Source organism: Rousettus aegyptiacus, unplaced genomic scaffold (assembly GCF_014176215.1).
Source record: "Rousettus aegyptiacus isolate mRouAeg1 unplaced genomic scaffold, mRouAeg1.p scaffold_m13_p_8, whole genome shotgun sequence".
Classification (NCBI taxonomy): domain Eukaryota; kingdom Metazoa; phylum Chordata; class Mammalia; order Chiroptera; family Pteropodidae; genus Rousettus; species Rousettus aegyptiacus.
Window position 1 is genome coordinate 17,896,844 of NW_023416311.1, and position 24,942 is coordinate 17,921,785.

General features: G+C 53.5%; 2 protein-coding genes across 3 annotated transcripts in view; one reads left to right on the top strand and one right to left on the bottom strand.

The window, feature by feature from the left end:
• Positions 1-11,009, top strand: RABEP2 (rabaptin, RAB GTPase binding effector protein 2). Its single transcript, XM_016154978.2, has 13 exons — positions 1-600; positions 1,077-1,286; positions 3,240-3,397; positions 5,739-5,849; positions 5,936-6,286; positions 7,283-7,378; positions 7,469-7,567; positions 8,422-8,577; positions 9,115-9,292; positions 9,434-9,445; positions 9,534-9,589; positions 9,826-9,942; positions 10,376-11,009. The coding sequence occupies exons 1-13, from the start codon at positions 540-542 to the stop codon at positions 10,475-10,477; spliced, it is 1,707 nt and encodes a 568-aa protein (XP_016010464.1). The 5' UTR covers positions 1-539; the 3' UTR covers positions 10,478-11,009.
• The window catches only part of ATP2A1 (ATPase sarcoplasmic/endoplasmic reticulum Ca2+ transporting 1), an 18,961-nt gene continuing 4,939 nt past the window's right edge, over positions 10,921-24,942 (bottom strand). Inside the window, exons 4-23 of one of the 2 annotated variants that reach the window (XM_016154971.2) lie at positions 23,905-24,009; positions 23,033-23,171; positions 20,960-21,040; positions 19,974-20,059; positions 19,522-19,819; positions 19,195-19,361; positions 17,347-17,435; positions 16,990-17,092; positions 16,611-16,742; positions 15,186-15,308; positions 14,843-15,061; positions 13,789-14,124; positions 13,401-13,621; positions 13,096-13,298; positions 12,812-12,897; positions 12,577-12,710; positions 12,350-12,467; positions 12,026-12,143; positions 11,682-11,726; positions 10,921-11,248 (exon numbers count right to left, since the gene is read on the bottom strand). In XM_016154971.2, coding sequence (XP_016010457.1) covers positions 11,722-11,726; positions 12,026-12,143; positions 12,350-12,467; positions 12,577-12,710; positions 12,812-12,897; positions 13,096-13,298; positions 13,401-13,621; positions 13,789-14,124; positions 14,843-15,061; positions 15,186-15,308; positions 16,611-16,742; positions 16,990-17,092; positions 17,347-17,435; positions 19,195-19,361; positions 19,522-19,819; positions 19,974-20,059; positions 20,960-21,040; positions 23,033-23,171; positions 23,905-24,009 — 2,763 coding nt within the window. In that variant the 3' untranslated portion in view covers positions 10,921-11,248; positions 11,682-11,721. The remainder of the gene's footprint in view (positions 11,249-11,681; positions 11,727-12,025; positions 12,144-12,349; positions 12,468-12,576; positions 12,711-12,811; positions 12,898-13,095; positions 13,299-13,400; positions 13,622-13,788; positions 14,125-14,842; positions 15,062-15,185; positions 15,309-16,610; positions 16,743-16,989; positions 17,093-17,346; positions 17,436-19,194; positions 19,362-19,521; positions 19,820-19,973; positions 20,060-20,959; positions 21,041-23,032; positions 23,172-23,904; positions 24,010-24,942) is intronic. The other variant, XM_036225637.1, reaches the window with a different exon arrangement.

The following is a 24,942-nucleotide window of genomic DNA, read 5'->3' on the forward strand; positions in this document are numbered from 1 at the left end:
AAGTTCCTGACTACGCGGGGACTCAAGCGCCCAGAATAGTGGAGCCGACCCAGCCCTGCCCCAAGGGACGCTCCACGAGGGCGGAGGTACAGGGAGGCCCGGCCACAACTTGATGTACTGCGCACCGGGCTCCGGCGGAAGGGCGGCCACGGGCAGAGCTAGGGGCCCGCTCCGGAGCTCGTGAGAGACCTCAAGAGCTTCGCTGGAGGAGGTGTAACTTGAACAGAGCTTCTAAGGTCACGTGCAGACGCCAGCAGGCCTTTGATGCAAAAGAACTTTGGAGTTTGAAGGACTAGTATCCTTCTCGAACGGCAACAGCGCGAAGAGGGCGGAGAGGGGCGGGGCCTGGGGCCACAGCCGGGTGTCGACTCGGAAACCTTCGGCCGCGGCTCGGCTATCCCCTACCCCTGACTCGGGCCTCGGCGTCGAGCCGGGCTGATCCGGAAACAGCCGAGCGGATCCGGAAACAGCCGAGAGGACCCGGAAGCGGCGAGCGCCGTCACCAGGGAGTGCGGGACTCCGCCGTTTGCGTGGAGGCTATGGCGGCAGCTGCGCCGGCGGCCGCAGGCGAGGATGGCCGGCGACTGCGACCGGGGTCTGGTACGTGAGGCACGTCCATGCACGCGAGGGGCTGCGAAGCCGGAGGCGGGGCCGAGCTCAGCAGCGGGCGGATGGGGGTGGCGAGGAGAGCCTGGAGAAAGGGGCGGGGCCACGCCGCCGGGAAAGAAGGGGCGGGGCATGGAGTCACCGGCGGAGGGGTAGGGCCAGCAGCAGGTGAGAGGTGGGGCCCGAGGAAGAAGGAGGCGGGGACAATAGAAGGAGGTCGTGTCAAAGGGGTTGGGTTAACTGAGGGACTGGAAAGAGGCGGGGCTATAGGCAACATGGGGAGAGCTCGGTGAGAAGGAGACGGGGTGGGGCGGGGCCAGGTGAGAGGGGCGGGGCTAGGGAATGGAGTGAGGATGTACAGTACTACTAGGCTGCAGTACTACTAGGTCACAGGACTTTCTGATTTGGTGGCTTGGGTTATTGGGGATCCTAGAGTGATGGGAAGAGAGACTGATCGCTGTTTCCCACAGTGCTGGATCTCCAGCCCCAGGAAGGGGCAAAGGTTGAATCTGAGTCAGGGGAGCTTGGCCGACTTCGGGCTGAGCTGGCAGGTGCCCTGGCCGAAATGGAGACCATGAAGGCTGTGGCCGAGGTGAGCGAAAGCACGAAGGCTGAGGCTGTGGCTGCAGTGCAGCGGCAATGCCAAGAGGAGGTGGCCTCCCTGCAGACCATCCTGAAAGGTGAGGCAGGGTCTCTTCCCAGACTCTCCATCAGCCCCATAAGGGAGGAATGCGTGACCAGAAAGGGCTCAGGAGGACAGACAAGATATGGAGTAGGTTAGCAGGGCTGCCTGGACCAGGGCAGGCCTATGGGCCCAGAGAAAGGGGACCCCCTTTCCAATTTGCACAGAGGCACTGTCTGTGCCGCAGCAGCTCTGTCGGTTCCAGCTAAGTTTAGCTCCGAGCTTCTCTACCTGTTACCTTGCCCCTCACTGATCACTGACCAACTAACTCTGAAGATGCAACTTCTCAGTTCCTTGAACCACCCTTATTCAAGCCTCTGGGCTTCAGACTAAGCCCCAGGCCCTGTCTCCCTGTAAGTCTAATCCTCTGGTTTCCTTCCTTCCCCAGGGACCCCCTGCATCACATCTGTACCCAGAATCCCTCCCCCCAAACACTGACTTCCTTCCCTCCCTCACAACCTCTGTATGTACTTGGGATGCAGCACCACCCTTTGCCTCAGATCCCCCAACTTCTTTTCCTAGTTTCCCCTTGTCCTCTAGTCAGAGGCCAGAGTCTCTGAAATAGCTTCCAGTCCTGTCCCACCTTTCTGCTTCCACTGCCACTGCTGTAGTGAAGCTCTCGACAACTCTCTGGAATGTTACCCCAGCCTTCTCATAGGTTTCCCTCTGTAGCATGGCCTTGGCTTCCAGAGTAAGCTTTCTGAAATTCTCATTTCACCATATCATTTCCATTTCAAACATCTGCTCCTGGCTCTAGACTCCTCTGGGGCCGTATTTCCTATATTTCAGGTATCCACACACCGCCTGTGCAATGTGGTTATCTCCTCATATGACTTACCCTGTTATTTACTACATAATTGTTCTCTAAATAGAGCCTCTTTTTAAAAAGTTACATACTCTTATTTTAGAGGAAATTTTCTGTCCCTATAAGAGAAACTATCTTAAATCATCATCATAACAATAATGATAATAACAATGGCTAACATTTGTTGGGTACTTACTATGTGTCAGGCACTGAGCTAAATGTTTTATGAGTGTTTAATCTTCATAACAATCTCTGTGAGGTAGGAGCTATTATCCGTCTTCATTTTACAAAAGAAGCTCTGAGGCCCAGAGAGGTTAGAAAACTTGCCCAAGGTCATACAGCTAGAAAGCAGCATAAGATTCGAACCCAGGCATTCTGGTAGCAGAACCTTTATTTCCTTTTTTTTTTTTTTTTTAAACAGGCTCTATTACAAATTTAACTTAGTTCACACCATAAAATAAAAAATACATTATCAAAACAAGCTTTCATGGGTCCTAAACTAAAGGACTTTTTTTTTTTCACTGCAGAATCCTTAAAACCTGTGACACATATAATTTGTTAGCCTTTCTACTTGAGAGGTAAATTATACACAATGATGATGAAAAAGATTAACAGTTACTTGGCTATTATGAATCATTCCAGCTTTGTTCAACAATGGCGGAAACCTTTTTCATATTCTCGTTTGTTTTCCTCATAAAGTTGTGCTGCCTGGCTATTGGCTGGACTGTTTGGATTCAGCAGAACTTTTACTTCTAATGTTAGTACACATTAAAATAAATAACTATGCAAATAAAAAGTAAATATTACTATTACTATATATTGATTATAATTGGTATATATTAATAGGAATAGATATCATATTTTATATACCAGCATTACTATATACCAGGAAGAGGGCTGAACAGCTTCCAGATATCATCTCCTTTGGTCCTGTAACAGCCCAGTGGGGTAATCATTAGTGTCCCCATTTTTCAGCTGAGGACATTGATGCAGAGAGGCTAACTGATTACCCAGGGCAGTCTTTCCACAAAGCCCACTGTCTTAATCGCTATGGTAAATTGCCTTGCAGGGCACGTCAGTGATGGAGAGCCCTCTACTCGCCAGTGCACTGACCCTCCCTCCCCTCTGCCCTTCCTGCCCCACCAGACTCCATCAGCAGCTATGAAGCCCAGATCACTTCTCTGAAGCAGGAGCGGCAGCAGCAGCAACAGGATTGTGAGGAGAAGGAGCGAGAGCTGAGTCGCCTGAAGCAGCTGCTGTCCCGGGCTCACCCCCTGGACTCCTTGGAGAAGCAGATGGAAAAGGTTGGGGTCAAGATGGCCTTTCCCCTTCCTCAGGATTTGAAAAGCAGTTGAGGCAGCCAGAGGTGGCTGCGGGGCAGAGGGACTGTTGGCGTACCACTCCCAGGCACCTGGGAGCAGGGCACCCAGTCATCGGTCTAGGTATAGCACATGCTGGCTTTCTTCTTAGCAAGGTCCTGGCTTGCTACTACTAGTTTCCCCACAAATTAAAGACTGTCACGTAGAGGAAAGGGAGCTAACACTTAAGGATACCTCTCATGCACTAGGCACTCTTGATAACTGCTTGACAGACTCAGGCTCTTCTGTTTTTTCCCTGAAAATGAGGTCTTTTAGGTCCAGTTAACAGATGAGTAAATGAGATTCAGAGAAATTCAGTAATTCTTCTCGGGTTATACACATGAAAAAAGGATTTGGGACTTAAGAACTCAGGCAGTATGTTTCTAAAGTTTTTGTTCTTAATCTTTGTAGTAGTATATCACTTCCTTTATTATTGTTATTAACAGTAGTATGAAGCGCATATTACCAAAGTCTTCATCTTTCAAAGTGAGTTCACATTGTTCACTTCATTTAATTCTCACAACAGTCCTGTGAGACAGCTACTTAATTCATTTTATGCATGAGGAAACAGAGGCTCAGGGAGATGAAATAAATCGCCTGGTTAGAAAGATAGTGATCAAAACAGGAGCCCAAGAAAGGAAAGCATCCAATGCACACTCTCCCAACAGAAGCTGCTGCTCGCATTCAGAGTATTCCTCCAGGAGCCATTACCCAGGGTGGTAAAGGAGAGGGCTCTGCTAAGTGAAAGCCACTTGGGACAGCGGGAGGAGCAGCAGGCCTAGAATGAGGCAGTTCCAGTCTCTGCCCAACTCCTACATTCAGTCATTGTCTCTCCACAGCGTGGGTGTCTGCAGAGCATGGGTTCCAGGGCTTCACATGGGATCAGAGTGTTTTGTTTGGGCCACGTACGGGCTTACCCTGTCTCTTGCAATAGTTCACATAAGAGATTTGGAGGGTTAGACTAAGCTTGTTTAAGATGGCTTTTTAGTGATTCAAGAAGGAGAAGTGGCATGAATTAGAAGAGGATGGGTGACTGGCAGTTTTCTGCCTTGGATAGCTGGGCGAATAGTCAGGCCATTCTTGCCGACCTAGCACTTGTGGGAGAAGAAATGGCGTCGCGAGTTGTTTCAGATTTGGCTATACTAGGGTAGAGGAGCCTGTGTGACATCCAGTTGGAGATGTCCAGAGACTGTTGGCTGTGCGAGTTCAGCAGGATCCCAGACCTGAAGAGACCAAAAAGAAATAGCCAGCAGATGGGGCTGTGGGAGGACATATCACTTAGGATGAGGCTTGAAAACCGAAGTCAACCGTAGCTTAAATAAAATAGGAGTTTATTTTTCTTTAAGTCCAGGGATATTTCTAATACTGATATGGCAGCTCAACAGGTCATTAGGGAAGCTGAACATTGTTACTCTCCATAGCATTTGACATCATGCTTTCCAGACATGTTGTCAGTTTGGCTCAACTAAACTCCTATTTTTTTTAAAAGAGTTGTCTATGGCCATACTACCCCAAACAAGCCCGATCTCGGAAGCTAAGCAGGATCGGGCCTGGTTAGTACTTGGATGGGAGACCACCTAGGAAGACCAGGTCCTGTAGGCTTCAAAAATAAAATAAAATAAAATAAGGGATTGTAAGCTGACAAGGTCCTTGCAATCTGTGAGGTCAACCAAGGGTTGCCTCACCTAAAAACAAAAACAAAAAAGTTATTAGGAACTCAGGCTCCTCCTATGTTGCTCTTTTGCCATAGGTAGCTTACTGCTTCATGGTCCAAGATGACTGATTGAGTGCTAGCCATCATGTCCACATTTTAGCCAGCCAGAAGGAAGAGGAAGAGTAAAGAAAAGTACAACCTCTTCCTTTAAGGAGTTGTCCTGGAAGTTGCACATGGTACATCTGCTTATATCTCATCAGCTGTAACTTAGTCATGTAGCAATACTTCATCACAGGGAAACTGAGAAATGTAGATGGTATTCTAGAATTTAGGCCATTGACCCAACTAAAAATATGAGGTTCTATAATAAAAGAAAAAGATGGGTATTGAGGAAGAAAAGTATGGCGAGCAGATGGGCAGCAGGAAGATGGTCGTAACTCTGGCTCCTTTACCTACCATGTGACCTGGGGCAGGTCTTGGAGCCTCTGTTCTTATCTCTGAAATGGGGGTGGACAGTGCCTTCTTGGGACAGTTAAAAGAGCTGATATGCTTGGACAGAAAGCTCTAAACGAGCTTGAGGGCTCCTGCCGTCAATATGGGGTCAGTTGCCAAGCACCCCCCACTCTCCTTCAGGCCCATGAGGACTCAGAGAAGCTTCGAGAGATTGTACTGCCCATGGAGCAGGAGATAGAGGAGCTGAAGGCGAAACTGCTGAGGGCAGAGGAGTTGATTCAAGAGATCCAGGTGAGGGGACGGCTGGGGGGCGCTGAGGGAAGAAGGGGCGCTGCAGGACCCCTGGCTCCCCAGCCTCTCCTGTCCCCCTTTCCTAGAGACGTCCCCAGCATCCCCCTTCCCTGCACGATTCTGTGGAGTTGCTGCCCCTGTCCCGGGACCCGTCTCCCACGCTGGAACCCCTGGAGGAGCTGAGTGGAGACGGGGGTGCGGCAGCCGAGGCTTTTGCCCACAACTGTGACGACAGTGCCTCCATCTCCTCATTCTCCCTTGGTGGTGGGGCTGGTGGCAGCGCATCCCTGCCCCGTAGCCGCCAGGGCCTGAGCTCAGAGCAGGAAGAGACAGCCTCCCTGGTGTCCACGGGCACTCTAGTCCCTGAGGGCATCTACCTGCCCCCTCCTGGTTACCAGCTTGTTCCAGACACCCAGTGGGAGCAGCTGCAAGTGGAGGTGAGTGGAGTGGCCTGTCTGCCTGTGCGCACCCATCTCTCCCTTCACCAAATATACTTACCAAGCACCTACTGTGTCTAGGCCCTGAACCAGATCTGTGGATTCCACAGTAAAAATTCCCATTCTCTTGGCGCTTCCTCCTCATGAGGGAGCCAGACTCATACATGTACATGAGCATGTACGTGGGGAAGTCAGTGTCATGGGATGAGGCGCCCAGAACAAAAGAACAGGGTCATGGGGTAGAGACTGGCAGTGCCGGAGACTAACTTGCATGGTGAAAAGAGGTGCTCTTTGAAGATCGAGGGCAGAAGGAACTGCAAGTTCCAAGGCCCCGAGGATGGACAGGCCATGTGGGAAGACCACCATGAGGGAGAAGAGAGATGAGATCAGAAAAGAAGGCGGGGTCCGCAGGTCAGCCACAGAGGCATGGAGCCTACATCAGCGGGAAGCTTCTAGGGGTTTAAGCCAGCAACAGTTTTTCTCTGCTTTAATCTTCTTTTTTGAATTAATTAAATTATTTTTTATGGTGACACTGGTTAACTAAATCCAAGAAGTTTCAGCTGTACACTTTAACAGTAAGGCATATATATATTTACACTGTGTGTTCACCTCCCATAGTTAGATTTCTTTCTGTCATCACATATGCTTTAGACTTTTAACAGATCGCTCGGGCCTCTGTATAGGACTGGACCGCAGTCGGGGAACAGGTAACAGGAGAAGTGGCCAGTTGGTTTAAAAGAAGTGACTAGGACTAGAAGATAGTAGCAGAGATGGAGAGAAGTGGGTAGATTTGGAATCTGCTTTGCAGGCAGACTGGCAGGGCCTGCTCGTGGGTTGGATGTGAAGAGTGGAGGAAAGAGAAGAGTCAGTGTCAACTCCTGGGCTTTTGGCTCGAGTGACTGTGCAGGCGATGGGACCACCCACTGAGATGCCAAATCCATGGTGAGGAGAGAGTGCTCCCCTGGAGGCTGAGACTGAGGCCAGGGTCTGTGGCAGGGTCGGCAGCTACAGAAGGACCTGGAGAGCATCAGCCGTGAGCGGGACGAGCTGCAAGAGGGCCTGAGACGAAGCAATGAGGACTGTGCCAAGCAGGTGGGTCTAGCCTCTGCTTCAGCCCTAGCAGGGCTTCTGGCTCCTACTGGTGTCACCCTTAATGTCACCCTTGCCCTTCTTCATTCACAGATGCAGGTGCTCTTGGCCCAGGTCCAGAACTCAGAGCAGCTGTTGCGGACCCTGCAGGGGACTGTGAGCCAGGCCCAGGAGCGGGTTCAGTTGCAGATGGTGAGAGCTTGGGGCCTGGGGTAGGAGGGAGAGGAACGTGATGAGATTTGATTGGGGGTGGGGGGCACATGAAAGGCTGAGGAGGCATCTGTCCTGTTCTCCAGTTGCTTTGGCTGTACCTGGTGCCAAGTAGGTAGAAGGGTTTCCAGGGTACCTGGCACTGTGGCCAGAGCAGAGACCGTGCCTGAGATGCTTGACATTCAGACAGAGCCCACCATGCACCCACTCTGTGATCTTGGTCTGATCCCATGAGCTAGGAGCCTCAGCCTTGCCACTTTGAAACTGAGGTAATGGGACCTAGCTTACAGAGTCATGAGGATTAAAAGCAAGGGTTGCAAAATCAGATACTTCCCAAGATTAGACGGGAGATGTAAATGATTGAATTGGGCCAGGTGTGAGGCAGGAAGGAGAAGCATGGCAAACGGAGGGACTATGCATGGGGGGCTGCTGCTCCTCCACTCCGCTGACCGTAGCCACATGGGAATGCAAGCTCGACGCTGCCAGCTTTTCTGATTTGTCAAGAGAAGCCAGAAAATCTAGATATTTGTACATAGTCTCCCAATTTTTAAAGTTTGCAACTACTTTAATGTTTAAAAAAACATGTGGACCGAATTAAACCCTTGACATGGCCGTTGCTGCCACTGCGTGACCTCTGTGTCACTGAGGAGGGTGTATAAAAAGCTTGAGAGCCAAAGACACGTAATAAAGGGTGTTTCTTTTTTTCTCAGAAGAGGAGGAGTGTGTGGGTTTTCTGGCTGTCAGCAATGTCTGGATGAAGATTCAGGGTTTGGCCTCACAGAGGACTAGAGACATCTTGTCCCCCTCCTCACCTCATGCTAACTGTCTACCCCCAGGCAGAGCTGGCCACCTCCCACAAGTGCCTGAGCCACGAGGTAAAGCGGCTAACTGAGGAGAACCGAGGGCTCCGGGCTGAGCAGCTGCCATCTTCAGCCCCCCGGGGCCTGGAGCAGGATGAGAGCCAGGAGGAGTTGCTGCCCAGCTCGGTCCCAGTAAGGGGAATGTGGGTGCCGAGAGCCTGGGGGTCACCCTGTCGGCCCTTCCTTTCCATGCACAGCAGAGCACTGGCTTGGGATCATGGGACTAAAGGACAGATTCAGGCTGTTGTGTGTCAGCTGCGTCTCCTTGGCCAGCTCGACTTTTCTAAGGCTGTTTCCTCATCTGAAAAATGGGGCCACACTCCCTTCCCAGCATTGACATGAATAGAGTTAACAGAATGCTTGATATGAAAGAAGCAGTAATTTGGTTTATTTTTAAGTGACGTGAGAGCCACAAAATTGAATTCATTATAACCTTTCATTCATAACAAGCTGTCATCATTGATCTGTTTGTTTATTGAATTTGCCAATAATTTATTCAAAGTTTGAAGACTACCCAGAACCCTTGCCCACCCATTTGGGTTTTTTTCCCCTTTTTAACAGTTTTCTTCCTCCCTTCCTTTCCCCGCCCCATAATCACCATCTTGCTGGTGGCCCCTGTGGCCTCTGCCCCTCCTGCCCCACAGAGCAGGTGACTTGCATCTCTTTCAGGAGCTGCAGCAGCTGGTGCGCTGCATGCGGCAGGAGGCGCAGGCCCATGAGCAGGCCCGGGAGCATGAGGCTGAGCGCCTTCGGATTGAGATTGTGACCCTGCGGGAGGCGCTGGAGGAAGAGACGGCAGCAAGGGCCAGCCTAGAGGGGCAGCTGAGGGTGCAGCGGGAGGAGACAGGTGAGAGAAGGGGAGCCAAGCCACGCCACCCCTGCTCTTGGGGAGGGTGACCTCCCCACAGGGGACCTCCTGGGCACCAGGAGGGGAGAGAAGAGACTTCGAGAATGAGCCTTGACCTCTCTTTCTTTCTTTTCCACACAGAGGTATTAGAGGGTAAGTAGGCACTGGGGCCCTGCGGGGGTGGGGTAGGCGAAGGAGGGTGGGCCTGGGCCTGATGTCCTTCCCCGACATGCCTTCCCAGCCTCCCTGTGCAGCCTGAGGACGGAGATGGAGCGAATCCAGCAGGAACAGAGCAAGGTGAGGCAGAAGTCAGGCCAGACCGGGATGACGTGGATGGGGTGGCAGAGTGGAGAAGGCCCTAACTGGACCCTCCTGCCCTTCGTGTCTGTCTCAGGCCCAGTGGCAGGAAGGCAGCCACCAAGCTCGGGCCCCACAGGAGATCAGAGTCGGGTGGTGTAGATGGACTACCCCTCCAGCTAGCTACACACCCTCCCATCTGGCCCAAGGCCCCAGCCTGTGTCCTGTCTCCCCAGGCCCAGCTCACAGACCTCCTCTCAGAACAGAGGGCAAAGGTGCTACGGCTGCAGGCCGAGCTGGAGACCAGTGAACAGGTGCAGAGGGATTTCGTAAGACTGTCCCAGGCCCTGCAGGTATGATGGCATGTCCCCTCCCCAACAGACTGCCATGACTCCAGGTGACTTGTCCTGGGTCGTGCAAGGGCAGTCCCCCATTAGTGGAGTCCTCTTCCTTCTGGGGCTGACACAATCCTTTTTCCTGAGTTACTGCTCAAAAATGTTAAAGCTCTTGTGTGTCTTTGTTGGTCACGGCGAGCCCCTAGCCCAGGGCCAGGCACGTGGATGTGAGGCGTGCTCCTGTCAGCTGCACCTGCCCCTGTCCCACGCTTCCTCAGGCTGCCCCCCAGGACTCATCTCTTCCCTTGAACCTGGTTTCACCATGGGTCAGGGAAGATGGGGCCCCTGGGTCCACTGGTCCTTGGCCCTTGCCCCATGGAGGGCTGGCAGATGGGGCAGGGGCTGCACTTCCCCACCAAGGCCCCTCTGCTTCCCTCACTGGATCCCACAGGTGCGCCTGGAACGGATCCGCCAGGCAGAGAGTCTGGAACAAGTGCGCAGCATCGTGGACGAGGCGCCCCTCAGGGACATCAGGGACATCAAGGACACCTGAGGGGTCAGAGCCCACCCCCCTGGGGAGACTGTCTTTCTCTACTGCAGAACCATGAGGCCTATGCTTTGGGGGCCTCACGATGGAGTCTTCCCCCTCTCCAAGCCTGGGGTTCAGGGGACAGGGCCATCACTGTCCCGTCCCTCCAGGGCCTCCTCTCAGGAGTGGCTGAGCCTTCTGCTCCCAAGGGTGACACTGGATGAGGGTCCCAACTCCCTCCTGGAACCAAAGGTGCAGGCTCAGCCCTGCGGCTTTCTGGCTGCTATGCTGCCTCCCGAGCCCCAGCCGTCCTGCCCCTGCCCCCTGGCCAGACTGCCAGCCCGTCCTTCGTCCCTTTCCCTGAGGCAGAGCCAAGCTGTGAGTGGTGGCTGGGAGCCCCCCTCCACATATGTGCCCTGGACAGGCAGCTGCTTTCTGGACTGCATGACACTTAAGATGCTTGTCCCCAGGGGCCTGACCCAGGCCCAAAGGTGTGCATGGAGGCAAGGCCAGACTTTTCTGTCATTTATTTTCAATAAATAAGCAGCTCAGCTCAGTCAGTCGCCTTGTCCCTGTAAGCCCCACGGGGTTGGGGTAAAGGAGGTTTTTCAGGGGTAAAAGGGAGGGTGGGTTGCTGGAGCGGGGAGGAGACTGAAGGGAACGTGTTTATAAACAAGAATGTAGAAGGGGAAAGGGAACGTGGGGTCTGTGCCACAGCTCTGGCTGAAGATGCGTCACTATCAGGGGGAAGAAGGGGCAAAAGGGCTGGTTACTTCCTTCTTTCATCTTCTGGATCTGGAAGGAGGAAGGGGAGGGATGAACCAGGGGACAGGAGAGGAGAGGAAGAGTCCCTCCCAGGCTCTGTCCACATTCCCCACAGATTCACCTGGAGGGTCGCTCCGCTGCCCTTCCCAATACTCACCTGTGTCCCTAGACCCCGCTCCTACCCCGCCCCCCACTGCAACCCCAGCGGCAGACAGCGCAGCGCCCAACCCGCGCAGCGCAGCGCAGCCTGGCAGACGGGTGGTGCCCAGAGGCAGGGCGGTGCTGACCCTGGAGGAAGGGCAGCAGAGCCCCCCATCCAGCTTGGAAGCTCCGCAGTGGCAGTGGCAGCAATGGCTCCAGGTGGAGCTGCGAGCACAAGTGACCTTGGGTGCCACCCAAGGGGGAGAAGGGGTTGGGTGGGGGGCACAGCAGCTGGGGCAAGGGCAAGAAGGGGGGGCGATACCTGTGACACGGTTCAAAGAGATGGAGGAGGGGGAAACGAGTTATCCTATGGCCAGAGAGGACAGAGAGACAGCCGTTATTGAGGAAGAGAGGCAGGCTTGGAGGGCCAAGAGGGCTGATGAGGTTGTGGGGATGCCAAGGAGAATGTGTCTGCACCAGGCAGAGTAGGGAGGGGAGCTGGGGCCTGGCTGCACCTCCCTGGAGGACAGTGGTCCTGCCAGGACCAAGAAGAACACACCCACCTGGAAAGGAAGGGGCGGGGGCAGGCGCCTTCGCAGCGCAGGTGGAGGGGGCTGTGCTCAGGGCCCAGGGGCTGACAGGGCTCAGAGGAGGGGAGCCTCTTACCCTCCAGATAGTTCCGAGCAACAAACTTGAGGAGTTCATCGAGCCCGATGACTGGCAATGAGATCTTGAGGACCATGAGCCACTGGGTGAAGTCCAGGGCCCGAAGCTTGAAGATCATCTGGGAGGGGGCAGTCAAAGGCAGTGAGAAGGACAAGTGTCCTACTCAGGAGGGGGCAGGCAGGGGCCAAAGGACCCAGCACTGCACCAACCTGACCCCACCTTCTTCCCTTTGTCAGTGCCTCCAGCTGCACTGGTCACAGACCCCTACAGAGGCTCCATGTGGGTTGGGGAACAGGTGGAGGTGGTCCTGGCTAGAAGGCTTACCGGCAGAGGGTCAACGTAGAGGATGAGGAAGTGGAGGGACATGGAGAGGCAGATGGAGCCCAGCAGCCAGATGTTCACCCAGGGCGGCATCCGGATAAGAGACTGGTTCTCAGACAGGCTGCAAGTGGATGGCCGGGCGGAGGCAAGAGTGGGAGACACAAGAAGAAAGAGCGGTGAGGAGAAGGGTAGAGGACACAGGCATCAGGGGGAGGGAGGGCAGGCCCTACCTGTTGAGAGCATTGCACATTTCGATGGTAACCAGCACAGACAAGGCCATGGTCATGGGCTCGGGAGCTTCAAAGATCTCACAGTCCACACCCTCAAAGTCAGGGTTGTCTTCAGTGCATTGCATGAAGTGAGTCTGCAGGAGGAGAGGGCAGGAACTGGGACCCCACAGAAGCCTCCGAGCCATCTTCCTGCTTCCCGCCCCTGCTCTGTCCCCACTCTTCAGCCCTTCCCTACCAGCTGGCTGTAGGTGACATGAGGCCCGTCCTCCGCGTACAGGAACCACCAGGCAGCTGCACCCACAGTGGCTGCACCCACATAGCCTGTGGTAGAGAGAAGATGGGGGTTGGGGAGTCAGGCCCGGGAAGATGGGAGGCATCAGAGGGCCTTATGGCCATGAACAGCTAGTTGAGGAAAAGGAACAATGGGGTAGCTGCACTGGGTCGGGTAGGATACTGGTATCCCAGAGAGGGGGTCAGTCCTGAGGGTTGGGAAGGATTGTGGGATCCCATCCTGCTCACCCCCAATTGCCATGTAGCGGAAAAAGAGCCAGCCACTGATGAGGGGCTCCTTGGGGCTCCGGGGGGGCCGGTCCATGATGTCCAGGTCTGGTGGGTTGAAGCCCAGAGCTGTGGCCGGGAGCCCGTCAGTCACCAAGTTCACCCACAGCAGTTGCACAGGAATCAAGGCTTCAGGCAGCCCCAAGGCAGCTGTCAGGAAGATGCTGCCCAGAAGAGGTAGTCACGTGGCGGTCCTGCTCCCAGACCTGTGGCCACCCCCCACCCTCAGCCCTGGTTCCTTCTGGGTGCCCGCCCTGGCTGCTCACCAGACCACCTCGCCCACGTTGGAGGAGATGAGGTAGCGGATGAACTGCTTCATGTTGTTGTAGATGGCCCGGCCCTCCTCCACGGCAGCCACGATGGTGGAGAAGTTGTCATCGGCCAGCACCATCTCAGAGGCGGTCTTGGCCACAGCAGTGCCAGAGCCCATAGCAATGCCGATCTCGGCCTTCTTCAGAGCGGGGGCGTCGTTGACACCATCGCCGGTCTGACGGGAGAGGGAAGGTGGGACCTGGCCCTTCTCACGCACCCCTCCGTGCATCTGACCCGGGCCCCCAGCTCCCAAAGGTGATAGTCTCAATGGACACTAAGCAGACTGCCCCACGCCGAACTCCACATGCGTCCCAGCCTGGGTGGCCCCATTGGTCTTCTCACCATAGCTGTGATCTCATCGTAAGACTGCAGGTACTCCACAATCTTCGACTTATGGGCAGGTTCCACTCGGGCAAAGCAGCAGGCGCGACGGCAGGCCTCCCGCTGCTCAGCCAGGGGCAGGTCATCGAACTCCCGGCCAGTGTAGGCTCGGTCTGCCACCTCCTCATTCTCTCCAAAGATGCCGATTCGTCGGCAGATGGCAATGGCTGTGCCCTTGTTGTCCCCAGTGATCATGATCACTCGGATTCCGGCATCACGGCACAACTGGATAGAGCCTGTGACCTCCTTGCGGGGTGGGTCCAACATGCCCACCACGCCAACGAATGTCAGGTCCATCTGCAGAGGCAGAGCAGAGAGCAACAGGGTAAGGGAGGGACTTGGAGAAGAGCCAGGGAGGAAGCTCGCAGGGAGCTAGGGAGAAAGGTCAGTAAGCTATGGGGAGAGCCGGCTCTGGACCTGATGTTCAAACCTCAGCAAGGCCTCGTAAGCTCAGGATGGAAGAATCCTTGTTGCATGTGTACCTGCAGGTTTGGCGGTACCAGGCCCATCATAGGTGGCAGATCTCGTCTTTCACAGAAAGAACTCAAGCTGCAAGTTAGGGCGGTGGTTTCTACTTTCAGGACCACTCACTTCCTCTACAACTTTGAGCAAATCTGTGTTACCTGTGGGGCCACAGTGTCCCCTCCATAAAACAGAGGGAGTGAACTCTGGTGCTATTCAGAGAGCCAGTCCATTACAAGAAAAGTTGCTTATGCCAGAATGCAGGTCAAGGCGCTGCTCCTTGCATCAAGATAATCTCACTCTGGAAACATGTCAGCTGAACCCGAGTATGTTGGTCACCGAGTTGATTTCTGTTCTGGTGCAAGTGCCTCACCTCATCGCGGACAGGTCCACAGATCCCATGCAAAGTAGCCCTAGATGGTTCCTAAGGTTCTTTCAGTCTCTAATGTCCTGTGATCCTGGGACCCGTGACAGTGTAGGACATGACAAGGGTGGTGGAGGGGGTGAGGCAGATGACTCAGGACAAAGGAATGGGAAGCTTCCATCTGCTCACCTCATACTCCATGAACCTGGAAGAGTCATCCAGGATCATGTCCTCTCGCTTTGGCGGGGTGTCCCGGGTGGCCAGGGCCAGGCAGCGCAGGGTGTCCCGGCCAGTGCCCCACTCCTTGATCACAGACATGATCTTCTCCTTCACTGGCCCTGTCAGGGGCACCCGTGTGGTGCCAACTCGCACGTAGTTACAGCGGTCGATGACCCCCTCAGGGGCACCCTAGGTGGACAGAACGGCATTCAGAGATGATTGTCTTCCTTCCAGGGCACGATGGGAGGGCAGGGATAGGAGAGGGGTTCAGGCTTAGGAAGAAGAGGGGTTAGGGCACATTCTGACGTCTGACCTTGACAAACATCTTGTTGCCTACAGCAGCCCGGGACTTGGCTGGGGAGCAATAGACAGACATGGACTTTCTGTCTCGGGAGAACTCCAGGGTGAATTCCTTCTTCATTAGCTGGCGGATCACCTGGGAGAGAGGAGACAGGGAGGGAGAGGCCAGACGTGAGACTGGTGGGAAAAGAGGGAAGCTGCTGTACGTGAAGGGAAAAGCCCCAGACCCCTGAAAACATAGTCAAAAAGGACTGGGAGGGCAAGCAGACCCCAAACTGAGTCAAGCTCAGTGTGGTACCTACAGCACTAAAGGGGAGAGTTCCAAGGCTAGTGCTGCTACTGTCTTAGTGTCTGGTTTAAAGCACAACAGCAACAAAACGTGTCATGTGGCCCTGTCCAGTCGAACAGTCAGTGATGATCGGATGTTCTATTATCGGAACTGTCCAAAATGGCGAGACTGAACAATGGCTCCTGAGCACAAGAAACGTGGCTGGTGCAATTGCAAAATCGAGTTTTTACGTACATTTGGTTTTAATTAATTTAAATTTAAATAACCATATGTGTGTTTCTAGAGACTTGTTGATGGACAGTGAAGACCTAGTGCCTGGAATGCAATAATAAGTGCTTGATAAAAACAAATAAGAGCCTTTTCCATCAAAGGCATCATGGATGTTTCTCCACAAAATAAAACAAAACGAAAAAACTAACAAATAAGATAAAAAACAAGTTCCTGTTTATGTTATCATTTGTACATTTTTTAAATGATTAAAATAGATGTCAAATATCTACTGATATTTAGGTTATTTTTGTCATATTGAATAAAACAGTAATGAGCATCTTGCATATATAAGGATGGGTGATGAGAGGAACATAACATCCCCGAGGAATTCAATGTGGACACTGAGTAAATATTAATAGCAAGAATTCAAGAGTGAGAGAAATACACTTGGGCTTATTCATTTGGACAAGGGAAAGTGAAGGCATATGCAGTAGTTAAATTTCCCAAATCCTGAATCAGGTCCTGAGAGCTGATAAAAACTAGTGTGCTTCTAGAGACAAAGGGATAATAAGTCGGGGCTGCCCCAGGATGGGTCACTTGTGGTTTCTATGTCCAGCCAGCTCTGTCCCTTTCAACTAGGGACGCAAGAGGAGGAAGTGATCTTAAATTCATCAAGGATGTTGCAGCTGGGCAGTGCAAAGAGCAGTATAGGTCAGGGGCAGCAAGTCCTCCCCAAAGTGAGCCTGAGCAAGGAAAGCTGTGGAGAAGCTATCTGCCTCATCTGCCTGTCCCGGTTGGGATCCCGCATGGAGCACAAGGCCCTACCCAGCCCGCTGGGGTTGGGGGAGCGGAGAGCCCTGCTTCCTGAGGTTCCTTGGGGCCTGGCCTATGCAAGGCAGGGTGGAAAAGGACCCCATGGGAGGCAGCAGCCAGACTCACCGAGTTGCAGGCATTGGCCCTCTCCACCTTTGAGAGGCTTCGCACTTCGGTATTGAATACATTCATCTTCTCTACCAAGGTGGTGAGTGCCGTCTCGGTGGCCTCACCTACCTTCTCATAAACACCTTTGGCCTGAGGAAGCAGAGGAGGAGGAGGAGGAAGAAGGTGCCCTGGGCTCCTGGCCCCTTGCTCCCACTTAACATACCCGCCTACCACCTAGAATGGGAAGGAAGCAAGCCACTCCCTTCCCCTTACACCCAGGGGAGGACTTGGTACAAGAGTCTGCCTTCCCAAAACCTCTTGTGACCTGTTGAGGATGCCTGGACTCTGAGCCAGTTGGAAGGGGAAGGAGGGACTGCTTCAGGAGTGTAGAGATTACCTCGTTGAAGTCCAAGGAAGAGTCATTGCAGAGGGCACAAATGGTGGCCAGTTCCACCAGCCCATCATACTGCCCTGCCCGGACTGGCTTATCATTCTTCAGGCTGGCAGTGGGGTGGGAAGGAAGGAAAGAAAAAAGACAAGTAGAGAAGAATAGGGAATGAGATGCAGAGAGAGCACGCGGAAAGCAGTGAGGCACAGGCAGGGAGATGGCAAGCAACTTGGAAATAAGGTAGGAGACAGAACAAAGTCGGGGAGGAAGAGAAAGGAGACACAGCTGGAGGGAGGGCCCCCGGGGGAGAGGTGGGATGTGTGCGGAGGGGGTGTGAGGAGCTGCGGAGGACTTCGGGGGACTTACACCTCTCCTTCTGGAGCATAGGTGGAACCAGTGATTGAGAACTCATTCAGAATGCAGACGTCGCCATCCACCCTGTCAATGATGAACATCTGCAGGGGAGAAGGGCATGCGCACTGATGTCTAGCTCTCCCCATCCTGAAGGTAGTCTGCACTGGGGGTGGCCTGGCTCCTAACGTCCCTCTGCTCAGCCTCCTGCAGGAACTAACCAAACTTCCTACCATCCCCCACACTTGCCTCTCCTTTTTCTCCCTGCGTTCTCCCCTCTCCCACCGGTCCCTTGTAATCATTCTCCATGTTGTGTTAGTGGCCTTAAAAAAAGTTACTGCAGGCCGCAGGATGCTGGCTCCTTTAGATCTGTTAATAAAATAAGTCATGCACGATAAGGTGTGGGGATTGTGGCTACCAGTTCACCTGTTAGCGCATCTAAAAATTCAGGTTATTTCCCTTTGAAACCTCTTGACTTTCGAATGTGGGCAATGAATTCATTTTTATGAAACACAACAAGGGCCCAGCTGCACAAGCCTGTGCTTTGGAGGTGTGAAGAGTATGCGATGCCCAGAGCAGGGCAGCCTGGCATGACCCAGAGCAAGTGTGGAAGGGATAGGACTTGAGATATGTTCCACCACAAAACAGTTCTGTGGTCATCAGTTCGGGAAACTCTGGGTTAAACAAAGTGGAATCTACCCTCTACAGTCAGCCTTCTCTGAGGCTTTCAAATGCCGAAAGACCTGTGGGTCTCCCCAAGGGGCCAAGGGTGCAGCTTTTCTCACCCTGGTCTGACCACATGGCCCTTGCTTCCCAGAACAATTTACATCTCATGGATATGCTATTCCAAGAACTCTGTTTAGGTCAGGGGTCCTTTGCCTTGGGTCTAAGGATGATGATCCCAACTCTTACCCCCACCCCCACCAAGGGGTCTGTGAACTTTAAGGGCAAAAAATAAAAAAAAAAAAATTACACCTTTTATTTTCTGACACTTAGTATTTCCTTCCAATAAGAAACGCAGAAATTAACTGCATTATTAGCATAATCTGTGACTCTGCCACCAATGTAATCACAGATACCTTCCTATCTCATGCATTACTGCAGAGCTCTCAAAACAGCACTTATGCTTATCTGTCCTTCAGCTTCAATGTTGTGGTAATTCTCAGACCCGCTACTAGACTTGCTATTTAATTCAGTAATAAAGAAGCATAAGTGTTACCAAGTAACAAATTTGTTTTTACATTTCGATAACTGTATTTCAATCACTGGTTTCCTTTGTAATCTGATATATTTTAAAACAGACCCCTGTGTACTTTATTTTATACATTTAAAATATTAGACTGAGAATAGATCCAGACTGCCAAAAATGCGAGGAACCAAAAAGATAAGGAGCCCTGGTTTAGGACATGCTGCTGGAGATGAGGGTGGGTGGGCCCCACCGCGGCCTGCCACAAACGACCATTCTGGAGGGCAGTCTGCTGCACAGGCAGGAGCTCTGGGACCAGACAGGCTTGGATTTGAAACTCAATTCTGCTACTTATTAACTGTACCAAATCTCCCAGAGCCTCAGTGTCCTCCTCCAGAAAATGGGGTAAACAAGACCTTTTCCTGACAGGGCTGCTGTGGAAGGTCAGAGATAACCGAGCGCAGGGTCTGGCACACAGTGGTGGCTGCAGGGAGCTATCTGGCTATCTCTCCGATCCCGCTCACAGCTGGCAGGATGGCACTCCAACTGCCCTCTGAGCATTTCTTTCCCAGGCCAAAGTGAGAAGCAGTCAGTGACGAACAGGTAACCCCATCTTTGGAGGGCTCATTTCACCCAAGGGGAGTCTCCCGAGTGGGAGGCAGCCACGCTTCTCTGACCTTGCAGACAGACATCTGGTTGGTGGTGAGGGTGCCTGTCTTGTCAGAACAGATGACAGAGGTGCAGCCCAGAGTCTCCACAGAGGGCAAGCTCCTCACGATTGCGTTTTTCTTTGCCATCCGGCGGGTGCCCAGGGCCAGGCAGGTGGTGATGACCGCAGGAAGGCCTGCGGGGGGAAGTGGGGGTGACGAAACAATAATGGGCGAAGAAAGGAATGGCCCCCAAGGATAGCAGGTCCCGATCCCTGGAACTCGTGTTATCTTATTTGGAAAAAGGGTCTCCAAGGATGAGATTACAAATGTAGGGAGAAAGAGAGGCTCCCATACCTTCCGGGATCGCAGCCACAGCCAGGGCCACGGCAATCTTAAAGTAGTAGATGGCACCACGGAACCAGGAGCCCCCATGGACAGGATCGTTGAAGTGGCCAATGTTGATGAGCCAGACGGCCACGCAGATGAGGGAGATGACCTTGGAGAGCTGTTCCCCAAACTCGTCCAGCTTCTGCTGCAGAGGGGTCTTGTCCTGCTCGGTGGCGGCCATCTGGTCACGGATCTTCCCAATCTCAGTGCTCACACCAGTAGTGGCCACGATGCCCAAGGCCTTGCCGGCTGCAATGTTGGTGCCCTGGGAAGGTGAAGAAGAGGCAAGGAATCAGGCAAGAGGCAACCCTCATGCTGCATCCACCACCTGTGGGCCTCATCTCTTCTCAGGCCACCATATTTCTCCTAGACCAGGGCCTCTGGCTAGAGTATATGACAGGGGGCTCGGGATGGCTCACCGAGAAAAGCATGTTCTTCTTATCTTGGTTGACAGCTCGGGGGTCAGGAACAGGGTCTGTGTGCTTGATGACAGATACAGACTCGCCTGTGGAATACGGGACAAGGGGTTTTCAGATGACGCCATGTCCGTCACCCATACTTCCCACCTTTAACTCCCTCCCTGCTTTGCAGGACAGGGCCTGGTAAAGACCAAGCAGCAATCCTGGAGGGAGTCTGGACTCTGGAAGAAGCTACTGGAGGCAAATGGGAAATCCACTGCACTTAGAGTAACGTGACCTTGACCCGAGTCCCAGCTTGACCACTTACAGACTATATGATTTTGGATCACTTAACCTTGGTTTGCTCCTCTGTGAAATGGGGATGATAATACATATACTTCAGAACAAGGTCTTGGTAAAATCCAATAAGCTGATGTATGTGAAAGTGCACTGTTGACTGCAGAGCGTATTCCTGGGGAAGAGAGGCCCCGACCCTTGGGACCTTGCCTCCCTCATCCCAGAGGCGGGGGCTTAGAGAGTCACCCGGGCCAGCCCTGCCTTGCCTCCTGGGACCATGAGGAACGCTCCCTAGCTCTCTGCCCGCTCTCTCCCAGTGGAGACACAGAAGCAGCTGTGTTTTAAGTGCATCTGAATCCTCCACCTTGCCCTAGAATCTATGGCTCCTCACTTGAGGATTTTTGAGGAGACAGGATAGTTCTCAGGGTGAGTGGGTCCCTATGTCTGTGTGGAAGAGATGGGTTTATGGCCATCTGGAGAATGGTATAAATGTTCTGCCCTCTCCCATGACCCCCTGTGTTTGTCTTACAACAGTGAACAAGGCTGAGCAGTGCTGACTTCGCTGCCACTACAGAGACAGGAGGGGGCCCTATTGTTGGTGTTCTCTTTTATCCACCTGGAATTTCATTCCTGTCTGTCCACCAAGCTCCTGCTCACCACATTCTCATCCCCACACCTCCTGATGCATCCTCCCACCTAGGCCCCCAAACCTGTCAGGATGGACTGGTCAACCCGGAGGGTGGTGGATTTGATGGAGAGGATGCGGATATCTGCAGGGACTTTGTCGCCCACTATGGAAAGAGTAGAGAGGAATGAAGTCAGTTGTGAAAGGATTCTTCTTCCTTCCTAGGAAAAACTCAATCTTTGTCCGACTATCTCAGCTTATCCTTCAGGTCTCGGGGAGGTCGCCTGGGCTGGGTACCCGCACTTAGGCTTAAGTCAGGCCCTCGGCGAACGCTCGTGCAGCCCCAGCAAGCGTTTCCCTCTTAACGCTCATTCCAATTGCCCCCCTCATTGAAAGCTTTCCTCCCCATTGGTCTGTGAGCCCTGTGAGAGAAAGGACTGGCAGGGGGCCCAGCACATAGAATGTGCTCAATAAACTCACACTGAACAACCGAAGGGACATTTAGGCACAACTTAGCTGTACAACAAGAAACTAAATCTGAGAACGGGAGACAGCAAAACAGAGAGGTAAAAGAGTGAGAAAGATGAGGAGGAAAAGACAAGAAAAGAACTAAAGAAAACAGGGTGAGCTGGAGAGATGTGAGTTAGGGAATGAGAATAAAATGGACCAGCCATGGAAAGCAGGAAGAAACAGGAGGAAATATAGGAATTGAGAAAATCTGTGTCAACCAAGACAAAAGGTAGAGCAAGAAGCAGGAGAGAGTAAGCGAGAGGGACATGTGGAAAGGGAAGTCGCAGGAGAGGGAGGAGCAGCGGAGGCAGAGGGCACAGGTCTGCCGGTCCACACGGAGAGGACGCACATCTGAACCTGCCACCCAGTCTGAGCACCTGAATGGGGGGAGCAGGAAGCCAAGTGAATAAGCTGGGCACACAGCAGGTGAGAAGGGGAAGCCTACAAGGGACAAGGAGTAGCGGGGACAGGGAAGCAACACGTGGCAGAAAGCAGAGGAGTGGGGGGAGGCCAGGGAGAGGTGCGGAAGGAATGGGTCAGTACAGGAAGCCACCTTGGGGCAAGGCTGCAAGGCAGATGCCCTGCCAGACTTGAGATCTTAGAAGAGGCGAAATGCCTCCCAGGACCTCTGCCCAATCCTGTCTGGTCCCAAGGATGGTACTGGGGACAGGATTTGAGTGCTTTCCTTCCCATTTCTAAGGTTCCTCCTCCTGTGCCAGAGGAAGCTGATGGAGGAGGGAGGAGGTTGGCCATGGAGTTGGGCGGGACACCCTGTCACCCAAGCCAAAGTGATATTTATAGACATTCATGGCGCTGACTCCAAACTGTCACCGTAGCAGGGCAACCCTGTGATGGGGCACTGGGGTCTTCAGCCTGCCCTCCTTCCCTCTCCCCAACTTTCCCATGGTGGCGATGTAGGCGTCTAGTGGAAGGAAACGGGCTGAGAAAGATACATCGCCCCTGTTCAGGGGCCTGGAGATATGGGGAGGCCTGCACAGAGCAAATATAAAAACCGCTGAAGGGGGCAGAATCCCAGTAATCTTAGCCACCTGGCCCCCACTCCTCCCTGGCCAGGCATTAAGTGTCCCTTCCCGGAGAGGCGGGGCCCCTCCTTGAGCTGCCTCCTCCCAGGTCCCGTGCTCTCTGCCGGGGCCTGAGTTTCCCTTACATGGTCGGGGGCTTGAGCCTTGGCCCCCCTCCTCCCTTCTACCCTTGCTCCTTCCCCTTTGAGAGGCCTCAAGGGCACTGAGAGGTCAAGATTTAAGGCTGACCAAGCTTGGGGGTGGGTGGAAGGAGAGGGAAGCCAGGCCTCAGAAGGGGGGTGGAGACAGGACCGTTGGCAGGGACTGGGTTCCACCTGTTGCTTGCAAGGCTGAGTGAGAGGAGGGGGAGCAGGGGGTCTGCCTGCAGCTTCAGGAACAGGACTGGCTGTTCCTACTGAGACTCTGACGGGGTGGCGCTGCTATGGCCACAGTGCCCTGGGGTGACCTCCCGAGGAGTCTGGGAAGGAGAAGTCAAGACTTTGCCATCCAGGCTACCTTCTAGACACCGGAATCAGTGGCTGGCCAACCCCTACTGCCAACATGCACATCATCTTGGCCTCCAACCCAAGGCCTCCCATCCTGGACCACTCATTCCTGTCACTCACCAGCCACCTCCACAATGTCCCCAGGGACAATGTCCCGAGCCTTGATCCTTTGCACTGACTTTCGGTCAGCCCGGTAGACTTTTCCCATCTCGGGTTCATACTCCTTCAGAGCTTCGATGGCATTCTCTGCATTACGTTCCTGGTGGGACAGGGTGGAAGAGAGGCGGGTCATCAGAGGGATGAAGATTGTGGAAGGGGAGGAGACTGGCAGGGGAGGACTGGCGGGTGGAGGGCATGTAGAGATGGCAGGTCAGGGGCCAGAGTCCTGGGGGCAACAGGGGCGTCACAGAGGAAGGAGGAGGTTGCGCAGTCCTGGCTCCTGGCACAGGGAAGTAGACAAACCCCATAGTAAGGGTCAGTGTGTGTGTGTATTGAAGAACCTGTTATTTACGACCAAAAACAGTTAAGGGGGTTTTAGGGAGAGAAGAAAAGAGAATCAGAGAGAATCAAAAAGCAGGGGACAGGAAAAGTAGAGGGTAGCAGCGTAAGAGAAGGAAGACAGTCAAACTGGCATCTGCTGAACTCCGACCATGTGCCAGGCACAGGACCAGGCACTTTTACACTCACGATCTTGCTGTATTTCACCACAACTCTGAGGGCAGGATTGTTAGCTCCGTTTTATGAATGATGAGACTGAGGCTCAGAGAGATGAAGGAACTTGTCCAGGGTTATATAGCAAGTAACAGTGGGAACACCAATCTTCTGCGGCTTTAGAACACTCTGTCCCATTTCCAAACGGAGCCATAGGACAACAGAATAAGACAAGCCCGAGGGAAGTTACGGGTGTGTGTGCATGTGTGTGTGTGTGTGGGGGGGAGTGGCCTCACATTCAGTGTCAGGATGTGAAGGAGTGAGGCAGGGTCAAAACTAACCTGCCAAACCCCCACGATGGCATTGGCAACGAGGATCAAGAGGATGACAAAGGGTTCAACAAAGGCAGTGACAGTCTCTTCACCTTCCTCAAACCAGGCCAGCACCTGGGAAGCAGGGCAAGAGGGAATAATAGGTAATAGAGTCCCTCAAACAGGTAAAGAAAGCAAATGGAGGAGGGAACATGTTCAGGAGCAAATGGGGCGGGGCATCACGGGGGGGGGGGGTACTGCAGGCGCAGGTCGGGTTGGAGGGTCTAACACTCCAAGGGGCATTCTCACACAAGCACTGCCACTAACATGCAGTAGGAACAGGCGGGCACAGACACGCAGCACTCAGGGATTAACTAAGAATGCTTTCAGGTTTTCCTGACAGAGCGTTTGGCTTGTAAATGAAGCTCAGGAGACACCCAGGCCAACTGCCTCCAGGCTACATCCACCTCAGGGGAGAGACTCAGTAGGAAAACCCTGTGGTCCCTGCAGGCGCCTGGCCCACCCATAGCCTCTCCTGCCTTCCTGCGAGGGCGCGCACGCACACACACGCACACGCACACGCGCGCGCACACACACACACACACACACAGCCCAAGGCAGAGAAGATCCAATTTCATGAGGGAACAGGAGGGGGGGGATAGTGTTACGAGGCCTCCTGTACACACCCCAGCCCAGCTGTTGCCTCTGCCAGGCAAAAGCAACAGTCGCAGGCAAATGTCAAGGAGCAAATCTGAGAAGGGAGAAGTGAGGCCCTGCCTTCAGGGTCCCATGGGGCCTCCATTAACAAGAACGGGGGACAGAGAGACTTGTTTGCCTGGAGTCTTGTCTTCCAGCAGGACTAAGATGTTAAGGGAGAAATTTCAAAGTTCAGGATTGACTGCTGGGGCAGTGGGTGCTGAGGTGAGCTCTGGGCAGGAGGGATGGTAGGATCTTGAGGAAGGGGTGGGGCAGCCCTTAGGCTGTGAGGGGCCCAGGCAGTGCGAAGAAGTGGAAGGTCAGGCCAAGATGGTGAGGAGAGGGATCTCAGGAGTTCCAGCCCCACTGGGG